The 12,551-nt window shown below is 41.6% G+C and overlaps 1 protein-coding gene across 2 annotated transcripts in view; it reads left to right on the top strand.

The window, feature by feature from the left end:
* The window catches only part of LOC126408965 (cadherin-6-like), a 331,509-nt gene that overhangs the window by 176,582 nt on the left and 142,376 nt on the right, over positions 1-12,551 (top strand). For both annotated transcript variants that reach the window (XM_050074787.1, XM_050074788.1), the window contains exons 3-5: positions 6,632-6,926; positions 7,092-7,211; positions 10,473-10,646. In XM_050074787.1, coding sequence (XP_049930744.1) covers positions 6,632-6,926; positions 7,092-7,211; positions 10,473-10,646 — 589 coding nt within the window. The remainder of the gene's footprint in view (positions 1-6,631; positions 6,927-7,091; positions 7,212-10,472; positions 10,647-12,551) is intronic.

Below are 12,551 nucleotides of genomic sequence, written 5' to 3'. Positions count from 1 at the left end.
AAATAAAATGTTTTTTCTTAAGTCCACTTCACCCAAAATTATTTCGATCTCCGCTTCGGAAAAATTCTTTTTTCTTTCTTTCTCTTTCTTTGTTTGCGCCATGACTGACAGGTCGACAGGATGCACCTACACCGCCTTATATGGTGGTCATTGGCTATTCATGGGCAGGGATTTATGCTAATTGCTGATTACCGAGAGCACGCTGTCACTTGATTGGCATTCATGATCATACACACATGTTTACGATCAAATCTGAGTTTCCCGCGGCGTTCCTGAATCCGGAGTAGGTTTTTAGTAGTGTAGGCTTTTATGTGCAAATCTACACACAGATTTACTCACTTTTCATGAATGAGCCCCTTGTGTTTGCAAGAGAGTCTGTGATCAATTGCCCTCCCTTTAGTGGTTGGGGCAAGGAGCAAGGGTCTGGGCCTCTGCTGTTCCAGGCCCAGCCGGAGAGAGGTGTGAGCTGTTGAAGCTCCAGAGCAAGAAGAGAGAGATCTGTGGAAGGGAGCACAGATCTAGAGATGCCTGTGACATCAGAGTCACATGTCCCTGTAAAGGTCTTGTCCAATCAAGTTTTGGGACTTGAGCTTCACTGAGGTGTGAGGTGTGAGGTGAGAGCTCCTGTGGAGATGGGTGTCACATAGCTGTCTTTGTTTGGAGAACAAAGAGCATGCAGAGGAAAAAGCCTTTAAATGTACAGTTTAGATTTTACCAAATGATAAATCATCTGTGGTCCTGTGAATCCCAACACCAGCTTTTTTCATCTTAGGCAGCTGGCAAAGTTAAGCCTTCATTATGTCTCGGCTGGCTAACGGTAATGCACCTTCCTTTGGAGTTAGCCAGTCCTCCCTCGCACGTCTCCAGTTGGTTCAAAATGCTGCTGCTCGTCTCTTAACTGGAGCACGTAAGAGGGAGCACATAACTCCCATTCTGGCTTCCCTCCACTGGCTGCCTGTGCACTTGAGAGTTAATTTTAAGATTCTTTTATTTGTTTTTAAATCTTTACATGGTCTCGCCCCGTCTTACACTCCTGCTAGGTGCCTCAGATCAGCTGATCAGCTGCTCCTGGAGGTACCGAGGTCCAAGCGGAAGCTCAGAGGGGATAGAGCTTTTTCTGTTGCTGCTCCCAAACTTTGGAACAACCTACCTTTGCACATCAGACAAGCCCCCTCACTGTCCATTTTTAAAACTCATCTTAAAACCCATTTTTATTCCTTGGCTTTCAAATCAGCATGAGACTCTGCTCTTGCTTTATTTTTTTTTATTGTTTTGCTTTATTTTATTTTATTTTATTGTTTTAGTGTTTTTATTGTTTTTAATTGTTTGTTTTATGTCTTAAGTTTTTATGTTTATGTACAGCACTTTGTTTCGGCTGTTGCTGTTTTTAAAGTGAAAAAGTTGAGTTGAGCTGAGTTGACCTCACACCTTCCACAGGTATTGCAAAAAAGCAGCAGCTATAATGGCTTACACAAACACACACACACACACACACACACACATACAAGTATAATCAAAGGCTTCACCCTAACACCTGGCCTGAAGGAGTGAAGCTGGGATGAAGGGATGAAAGGTGAACACTGAGCCACTTGAGGTCGAGAGATACAGACAAAGACAAGAGGCAAGAGAGAAGGAGCCAGGTTACTGTTGCAGGTATCAGAGTAAAAGCAGCAGATCTCACAGCAGATCGGGTAGATTTTTACTCCTTCAGGCGCAACACAAACTCTGGCTTTCTGCTGCTCTTTCTTCATTTGCAGCTGCACTTTCTGCCTTCAGAAGATTCTTGTTTTGTTTCTCTGTCTTGAGCTGACTCTTGGTCTTTCTTTTGTGTTTCCATCTTTATTCTTCTTTGCTTCTGTCTTATATAAACCTGTCACCATCATCCACTGGCCTGTCTGTCTCCTTTTTCCTCCATCCATGTATCATCAGTAGGCTCTTTCCATACAGAGAGGAAACTATATTGGAGAATTATAATGTAAATGGAGTGGAGTGAGCCTGATGGGGCTAAAAACCATGTCTTTTTTGGTTCTTATACTGTAATAGAGATGTAGAATTGCATGTGCTTCACTGGCCCACAAAGTTAAAAATGTCCAGAGGTACTGTACATGTATGCATCAGCTCATTGCATTGATTGATTTCAACCCACTGAGGAAGTAGAATGCTATCAAACAGCAGGGTAGCAGAGTGTAGCATACAGTGCATGGTAGTGTTTAAGAAGCTGAGCACTTTCCAATCTGACACCCCTGTCTGTGAGAGGATAAGGCTGTTGATATTCTATTCTGTTATTGTCAACAGATCCCATGGAAAGACTATAAGCAACAATGTGTTGGGCTCAGTAGTTTACAACTACCTTACCCTGTCTGTGGCTCCCAATTCTATTTTCCATCAAAGACTGGTGTAGTGGTTAGAGCACTCGTCTTCCATGTGGAAGGTCGAATCCTGCTGGGGTCGACAACAGCAAAGGCGCGCGGTCACAAGAGGTTCCCACCGCCGAATCAAACAGGATCAGATTCCATAAGGAGACTTTAGGATAAGAGAGTAACTCCGGAATCTGAGTCAAGTCCTCAATGAGGGCGTGTCTCAAGCCTGTTGTAGACAGGAAGTTCCAGACGTAAAAGCGGATTCTAAAGACAAACTTTCAAAAACGCCTTACAAACCCTGTTCTTGTATCAAATGTTACTAAAACAGGAGGAAATAGTGCATTTGTGGCAGACTATTTTCAGCAGTGATGTGTTTTAAACAACAATAGCACTCTGTGGCACAGAGGAAGATACACATACAATACATGCCAGTGGATACATTTATTGTTGGTTTGGCTCTGCACAAGATTTGATGATAATAATAACTAGTCCATATCCACTGAGTGCACAGTTGCCCACGTACAGTTTCACATGGTGTGTGTTTGGGATACAGGTCATAGGAAATTGGAGATAGTAAATAAAGTAAATAGTAAATAGTAAATAGTCAACTGAACCCATTAAGAAGAGCAATGTATTCAGACAGAGTTTTTGTGAATTTGATAGTACGATTGCTTACGCACATGCGCAGTAACTCGTGGGGTGAATGCATACAATTCAACTAAAAGCGACTTTGTAAAAGACTATAGTAATAGTGTAATTTTTGGAAAAATTAGCTTTGTCACCTTCGACCTATGCCAATCATCAATGCCTATGTGCAGTTTCACATAGATTGGCCACATCAATGAGTAGAAAAATGTGGGACAGACAGAATGACACACTGACAGTTTCCGTGATTATGTACAGCATACCATACCATGACTTAGTCATACTAAATATTAGAAAAAGTAAAAAACATTCGGCCACAGGGGGAGCCACAGCGATCAGTCGCATTTTAGCCATTTTTAAGCATTTTTCTGTTGTTTATAGCACCACCCAGTTGCCAATTAGAGTTAAATTTCTCCAGTAACCTTGAGTCGTCCTGTTCTACATATCTACCAAGTTTAGTAAAAATCAATATGGCAGTTAGGCCTAGATAAGAAATTAGCTCTCTAGTGCCCCCATTTTGTTTGATCCGGTCAATAATGGAGGGGTCCCCTCAGATTATGTGTGGTCATATGCCTACAAAGTTGCGTGGTCATCGGTGAAACCCTTGAGATGATGTACACCTTTATGTGATGAGCCACGCCCTCCGCAATATTCATTGCCTTATAGAAGCTCAGTTTTAGTAAGTTTTCCAACTTTTGCCAAGAGGGAACTTTAGATATTGGTCCCTAGATTATGTTCACCGAGTTTCATGCAGATCGGTCAAAAGATCGATTTTAAGTGTTTTTCAAAAAATTCAAAATGGCAGAAAATCTATATCACCGGAAGTTATGGGTTCTTGAGGCAAATTTGTTCCTCATGAGGAGAGGCATCTCTGTGCAAAGTTCCATGTCTCTACAACATACGGGGCATGAGATATGCACATTCAAAGTTTGCAATTTCAATCGGTTGCTATAGCTTCCCCCTTTGGTCAACTGATGTAATATTGCTTCATTCGCATCCTCCCATTACCCTCTACCACTGTGCCAAATTTCACATGGATTAACAAGTCAGTGAGGAGAAAAACGTGGAACAGACACACACACACACACACACAGACGGAGTAAGACTAGAATCACTGCCCCGCATTGTGTCTGTCTCAACGCACCTGTCAAATTTCTCTTACAGTTTATATCTATGATATCCATTGATAAGATTCCCTCAAGATGTTCTTGAGATATTGTGCTCCCAAAAATAAAACAAGGTCACAGTGACCTTGTACTTTGACCTATGGCCACTAAAATTGAGTGAGTTCACTGTTTAGTCCAAAGGGAAGTTTGTGCCAAATGAAAGAAATTCCCTGAAGGCATTCTAAAGATATTGCTTTCACGAGAGAGGGAAAGATTGAACGTACGGCTCTATGGACGAAAACCTGAAATCATAACGCCTCCGGCGATGGCTATCGCCAGTGTGGAGGCATAAAAATACAGAAAGTCATCAGATTTATCCTTTAGGAAAAGATTGTGGTCATGGTTAAACGTATCCAACACCAACTGAGAAATCCACATCCCATATCTTTGTTGGTCCAACTATCCACTTTGACCTCCCTAAGAGGATTTGGAGGCTATAACAATGTTACTGTGCTTCCGCTGTTGTTTTAAAAAGGTCGCAGTCATGGTCAGGAAAAGGGTCTTGGGTCTATTAAGGCATTTGAACAAATGACAAAAGCTTTCATTTTTTAACTGAGGACAGCTCCCTGCTTGTTGGCAACCACCCAAGTCATCATAGAAAATATTGGTATTGTAATTCTCTGCAAATCACAAATATGTTAAGTTTGTACGTTTCATATGTATCGTATCAACATTTCTAAAGTGACTAAGTGTATGAGCTGACTTTGTCATCTGGAGGTGGAGGGCATGAAACATTGCGTGACACTTGGGTGAGACACTTTTTCAGCCCCAAAATTTGGGTGTTTTTAGCAACTCTAGTTTGTTTTCCCAGCGATGATTGTGTCACGAAAAGTGGTTGTTTTAAGCTAAAACATGATTTTATCCTAACCATAAGCAAGTGGTTTTTGTACCTAAACTTAACCTCAGGTTAACCACAGCATTGTTGAAACGTAAGGTTGCAGCTACATAATAAAGCTACATAATAACCTACATTACATACAAACATAACGGTGGTTTGCAGAAACATTTTTTCCAGTGATTGGGTTGTTGGGGCCCATAATACTATTAAGTATTTTGATTATAAAGTCATAAATCATAAAATTATGAGAGTAAAAATCTCAGATTTTCCTTTTCTAACATTGGTCCTAATATTCACACATAATTAACATGAAAACAGTAAATGAAGTCAAACTACATAGATAATGGCCGCGTTTCCCAGTTAAAATCGATCTTGAGGCTTAAGAGCACAGTTAAGAACGTTTTAGCTAAGAAGGGTCGCTAAGATAAGTGTTTCCCAGATGAGTTCTTAATGCCCTTCTTGGGATCGCTTTTAAGATCGCTCTTTAAGAAGCTCTTAACAGGAGCTGCCCCCTACCGTGGTGCTGAAACTAAATCAATCAATGTCAGGCAAATCGATCACCCACCACTTAATCAGCACATAAGTTACACACAGCACTGCCACACTAATTCCCTGCCGTTCGTGTGTATGTGTGTTCTAATAATTTTTAAAGATACTGTTTTGGGCATTTTAGCCTTTAATTGACAGGACAGACAAGTGTGAAAGGGGGAGAGGGAGAGGGAGTGACATACAGGAAATGGCCACAGGCTGGAGTCGAACCCGGACCCCTGCGGCAACAGCCTTGTACATGGGGCGCCTGCTCTATCCACTAAGCCACCGACGCCCCGTGTTCTAATAATTCTAATGAAAAACTAAGATGATAAATATTTGTTAATGACCTATTTTCATGACGAAAACAAGACTACAACTAAATAATTGAATTAATTAATTTTTAAATTTCACGGGAGCTCTTAGCGCTAAGATCTTCTTAACTGGATTTGGGAAACGCGGCCAATGTCAATTTCAAATAAATAAAGAACATTATATTGTATCTCTATAAACTTGTTTTTTTCCGGGGCGTCGATGGCTTAGTGGATAGAGCAGGCGCCCCATATACAAGGCTGTGGCTGTGGCCCAGATTTGACTCCAGCCTGTGGCCCTTTGCTGCATGTCACTCCCCCCCCCCCCCCCCCCCCTACACCCTTAACTCTCGATTAAAGGCAAAATGGCCCAAAAAAATATCTTAAATAAAAAAAACTTATTTTTTCCTGCATTTTTACATATCTTATTGTTTTATGTCTCTAAAGGCAGTTATGCAGCCCACTTCTTCCATTAGTTTAGTACTAGCAGTGCCTTTTATTATGGATATAAAGCCAATTTTCACAGTTTCCTTTATTTACAGAGCTAAAGATAATAATTCATATACAGCCAGTGATGCCTGGGGAAAAAAGAGTTCCTGACCCCTTTGTTTCCATTGTTTCTGCAATACCAAAGGTTCCTAATGACTGCAGCAGATTAGATTAGGACCAGAGTCTTTGGATGTTACAATGCTGTTGAGCTATGACTTACTAAAGTATGTTGTGTAAATGTCATTCAGAGGATGATAATTAGTCCCTTTCCTCTTTGTATGTGTACATCTGCAGCTCCAATCGGACCAGGACCATGGCAATGGCTTAGTCAAGTATGTCCTGTCTGGTGAGGGGGCTGGCTCCATCTTTGTCATTGATGAGAGTAACGGTGACCTGCACGCCACTCGCCGCCTGGATCGTGAGGAGAAGGCTTTTTATGTCCTTAAAGCCACAGTGGTCAACAAGCGGACAGGTCAAAAGCTGGAGCCAGAGACTGAGTTCACCGTCAAACTTCACGACATCAACGATAATGAGCCTCAGTTCAGCAAGGAAGTTTACACTGGCAACGTACCCGAGAGGTCGGATATCGGTAAGGACAGCCTGGACTGGACTGTGTCATTGCAGGAAGAGAGTTTTTTATCATGGCTATATAATTGTAATTATTTTAATATTATTTCCAAGTACATTAAGCATCATAGGGTAGCCCAGATGTTGTGATATCTGTCAGTGATAGTCATGACAATGTGTCTCTCAGGTACATCAGTCATCCAGGTGACAGCTACAGATGCTGATGACAGCATGTATGGGAGCAGTGCCAAACTGGTCTACAGCATCAGCCAGGGACACCCATACTTCTCTGTTGACCCAAATACAGGTATGTCTGACAGAATCATCCTGTAAATCCCACTGTGTTGTAGAGAATGGTTATCATTTCTAGTAAGAAAACAAAAGGAATTCAGACGCAGCACCACAAGACATAATGATGCAGAAGAACATAAACAAGCCAGTTTGCTTTCTTTTTCTTTCCTTTCTTTCTTTTCTTTTTTGGAACCTCAATTTCCCTTTCAGTGGTTTGATGTTTTGACGACGTGTTATGCATGTGGCCCACTGTGGGAGATTTTAAAAAAGCTAACTCAAAAAGAACAGCAGGTGAAAATGTCCACAACCTGAGAAAACATTGAGGTCAAGGAGCTGCTTACCCTCTGAGCAGAGGACGAGATCAGCCATCATATAACAGGGATGGTAAAGGATGTGTGTATGTTATGTGTCACGCCTGTCACACCTGTCACACCTCTTTTCTTACATGATGCCGGCATGCTGTCTAAAATCACATACTGGGCCGCATGATCTGTGTAAAAATGCAAACATGGCATAAAGAAGAGACTTAGTAGCAGCCCTATAGCGCCATATCTGTGTAAGAAAGGCTAACTGTACTGAGAGAGGAATCCGAGTGCAGCTCTGCTCTGCCTCTGCTCAGCTGTTTGTTTCTGACAGATGACTGCTTGCCTGGATTAAGCAGCAATATTAAACCCTGTTCTCTCGATGCTGACAGGAAGTGAGATGTGAAGAACAACAAGTAGATTGAAGCAAGAGTTTAAAGTTTTCGGAAATATATTTTTCTTGCTTTTATTCCTAGGGTGAGATAGAAAGAGCAGTCTTATTATATTATAAAAGAAATGCTTTTAAAGTGAAGCAGCCGCAGCAGCTGGATGTTCTGTTTGCATGAGCAGTAACTGATAACAGCTCTGCTACAATGTACAGCGAGCTAACAGTTAAAGGAGAAGTCTGGTATTTTGCACTTTGAGCCCCATTTCTGGGTTGTTCATGAGAAAATAGAGTGGCTAAGACCAAAATAGTGACGATTGCTCATTTTCAGAGAATTTGGCTTTCCCCTGCCTGGCTTAACAGTGCTGCCTATGGCCATGTGTATATCTGTCCTAAAACCACCCTAAACGTTCGTTTTCAAAGCCATGAAACTCACCGAGTGGTCAGTGGTGTTCATTGATGTTTTGACATAAAAATCATGGCAAACTGTAGTTTCCATCCGTGCTTTCGCTATTCATCTCAATTGTGGAACTATTTTTTTCAGCTGCCTCACACCTGTGTGTAAACTTCTGCTTGATCGTTCTTTTGACCCTGAAGCGTTATACACTCCAGCCCACTTGATGGCGATAATGCTCCTTTACGTGGGTGTCGCCAACTGGCAGGAAACCATTGCAATGTAATGGGACACAGAAAAGAAGCAGAAGAAGAAGGCTGGATTGTGTTCAAAGGCATCGTACTGCGAAGGTTGTCTACAAGCGAGTAATCCATTGTGCAGTTGTTTAAACCTATTATAAAACTTTTTCGTTCATTCTCGTTATTCCTCCAGGACCGCACACAGTACTGTCGAGCCGGCACTTTTGCTGAGTTAAAAGACTACAATGACTACAACCTTGTCGTAAACAACCCCCTTTCCGTCTCCGGTGGTGGATTACAACCAACGGACAATGAGGCTTCCTATAGAAAACCAGTGGATTACACAAAATGTCAAATAAATCATCACGGAAACCACAGTTTGCTACGATTTTTATGTCAGAACATCAAGGAACACCACTGACCACTCGGTGGCTTTGAAAACAAAAGCTTAGGGTGGTTTTAGGACAGATATACACATGGCCATAGGCAGCACTGTTAGGCCAGGCAGGGGAAAGCCAAATTCTCTGAAAAGGAGCAATCGTCACTATTTTGGTCTTAACCACTCTATTTTCTCATGAACAAGAAAATCACTCCATATAAATACAATATAAAGGCTTTTGCAAAATCTTTATCATACTTCTCTGAGGAGAGAAGGGACCTGTAACATTTCCGATCAAATGAGGACCCAAATGCACAACAACAAGCAGGCAGGTGGTTTTTAACAAAAAGCTAGCCTTAATGCTGCTGGTAAAACTTATCCATAACAGGCAGGCATAATTCAAAGTAACGAAGAAAACAAGTTAGAGTGGCACAAAACACAGGCAGGGAAAGCAGACCAGGGAAAGACACCATAAATACAGACAAACTGACCAAGGAAAAAGAGAAATACAAAGTATATACGTATACACACTCTTCACTCACTCATCACAAGAACAAGACACAGCTGGAGTAGGCAGGCATGGGTGAAAGAAGGGAAACACAGGGACTGGCTGACAATGAGGGTGTGGTAGGGAACACTTGGACACATCTGCTCAAAATTCATTTCCACAAACTTCCTGCAGTTACTGTGTTTGGTTGTTCTGTACTGTGAATGTTATGCATTGAATATAATATCAAATATCCATAAATTATGTAACTTAGTCTTGGCTCCTCTGTTTCTCAATGATAGAAAAGGGGTCCCTTAAGGAAAAAGATTGGGAACCACTGGTATATTAAAATAATTTAGCTTTTTTGCCAGCCAGCCTCTACTTCAAGATAGTATTCAACATAACAGCTTATTATCTTAATGAAATGTACTGAAATAAATATACACGTGACACAAAAATGCAATTTATTATTTTGACTACTAAAAAATATGCTTGGTCCGTGGATATTTTCATCTACCAGCCCTCTTGGCCGGTGATTAAAAAAGTTAATTTCGGATAATGCCATTGCTGTTCTTCCTCTGACTCAAGCTCTGTACTGAATGACATGAGATTTATATCCATCTTCACAAGACCAATTTCAGTTCTGCTTTGGCCCTCACAAGTGTCTGCATCAAATGATTCAAGTTTTTTTTTTTTTTTTTTTTTTTTACCTGCGTATCAGATGATTTGAACCACCATTGGAGATATGACAGATTTTATCTGCAGAACATATGTGACAAGCTGTGTAATGATTGGAAAATACAAAGTATCAGTTTGACACCTGGCAAGTTCTCCTCTCAACCACCCACAGAAGAAACAAGAGCAAACACAACTGTTTTTTCGTGGAGAAAGTCAGTTGTGTTCTCTTCAGTCTCACCTTAATAAATACATTTTAAGTGGAAACAGCAAGTTCTCTGATAGTTCTATGAAGTTTAGCATGATGGAGGTGTCTAGTAAAAGGGGGCTGAAGATGAAGACAAAGACAAAGAAAAAATGCAGAACTGAAACAAAAGCACATGATGATGATGATGATGATGATGATTGTTGTTCAGGTGTGATCCGGACAGCTTTGGGTCCTGGTGACATGGACCGCGAGCAGAGGGAGCACTATCAGGTGGTGATTGAAGCTAAAGATATGGCCGGACAGAGAGGAGGGCTCACTGGAACCACCGTGGTGAACATCACCCTCACTGATGTCAACGACAACCCTCCCCGCTTCGTTCAGAGTAAGACAACAGCTTACTAACCATAAAACACTGAGTCACACACCCTTATTAGTTACAGAGTTCAGAGGCAGAGGAAGGCAGGACAGCTGTTAGATTTTTCCATACCTTGTTATATTTGAACAATTTACTCACCAGAAGCAAATGCTTGTAATCATGTCTGCTAAAGTATGCCTCTGAGATGTGCTGTTGGCTTTAAACTGAACAACACTTACTTGGCAAAACAAAACCAAAAGAACACACAGAATTACTAAATGTCACATTGTTTATATCTATGAGTCAAATGTCTCCTCAAGAATCAATATGGTGTTGTATTTAAATTGCATTGTACATCCTGCTAATGAAAAAAATAAGCACTAGAGGAAAAGTCTCAAAATGCCTTGAACACACAACAGGCTACCTCTGCAAACATTTAACATTTTAGCATTTATTGAGAAAAAATAAAATTTTTGGGATTTTCCATGGGGAGCACAGTGTGCAGACACTGATGGAGATGTTGGTTATTGAGTGAGGAGCGACTGCTGGTTTTAATTACATGTGTCACTTACTTACTGCTCCACTATGTAAGTGGAGCAAACATTGCTAAGATAATGAGGGAGTTTATCTTTGCTTATTTAATGAATTCAGTTCAAAGTTTTGAGATTCTGATAGCCGCAGAGAGTATTTTAAGTCATGTCTTTTCAAGTTGAAATGGAATCAGCTGCTTTGCTGTCATTTCAGACTCTCTCAAACACAAGCAGAAAAACAGTCTTTTACAAGTCTCAGTGAGGATACAGAAGTTCAGAAAGCAAAGTTGGTCTTGAACGCCCCCCCAAGCCAATTATGTCTCCAGAAGCAAGGAAAGTGAATTGCCTTGATGTAGCTCTGCAGGGGTGAGGGTTCAGGTGGGCAAGGAGAGAGAAAGCGGCTACTGCTCACCTCATCACGTACAGCTATTTGCCACTGCCGTCAAAGTTGATGATGGTTCAACTTTTTCAACTTGGCATCGCAGCTTGTTGTGTGACCATGGCAACCACAGAGCCACCGTGAGGAAAACAGTACAGAGGCTGATTTTGCGGGAGCGTATCTATTTTTTCCAGGATTCTATGTTCCCCACTTAACGCTGCAAAAAAGGTTCTATGTTCCCCGCTTACACAAAAAAGGTTCTATGTTTCCCGGGTTCTATGTTGCCCGCTCAACCAAGCGGGAAACATAGAACCCTTTTTGTGTAAGCGGGGAACATAGAAGCTTTTTTGCAGGGTTAAGTGGGGAACATAGAACCCGGGCAACATAGAACCCTGGAAACATAGGGATGACCCTGATTTTGCTGGTATTTGAGTTCTCTGAATTGTACATCTCATATTTTACAGTGAAGAAACAGATTAATCAAGAGAACTGGTAATTAGGGATACATATGATTAACCGTTTAACCGTTAACTGATAACAGAAACTTTGACCAATTAACACACGTGCAGACTACTGACTCCTGCAGTCCGCCATATTTAGCAATTCGCAGCAAAAATGAGTCGAGCAAAAAGGAAACTACTGGAAATCTGTGCTACCATGGAAGTAGCCACTGAAGATGAGCCTGTTGCTGGTGCTGCTCGTGGAGGGGATGAGACAGGTGGCGCTTCGTGTGAGGGCGCGAAGACAGCGTTGCCTGCTGCCCAGGCTGGAGTCCGGTGCCGCCCGGGCAGTGCCATGATGTTGCTCCTGGGAGATGACTACAGCACCCCTAAACAAGGTGATGATCCAAAGGCAGAGGTGGACACCTTTATGAGAGACAATCTACCCTCACTGGATATTAATGCTCTTGATTGGTGGAAAATTCAACAAATGCGCTTCCCGAGGCTGGCCACTCTAGCGAGGCGCTACCTCTGTGTTCCCAGGACATCTGTGCCGAGTTTTTTTTGTTTTTTTTTTAACAGC

Source organism: Epinephelus moara, chromosome 21, assembly GCF_006386435.1.
Source record: "Epinephelus moara isolate mb chromosome 21, YSFRI_EMoa_1.0, whole genome shotgun sequence".
Classification (NCBI taxonomy): Eukaryota; Metazoa; Chordata; class Actinopteri; order Perciformes; family Serranidae; genus Epinephelus; species Epinephelus moara.
This window is presented reverse-complemented; position numbering and strand designations above follow the sequence as displayed.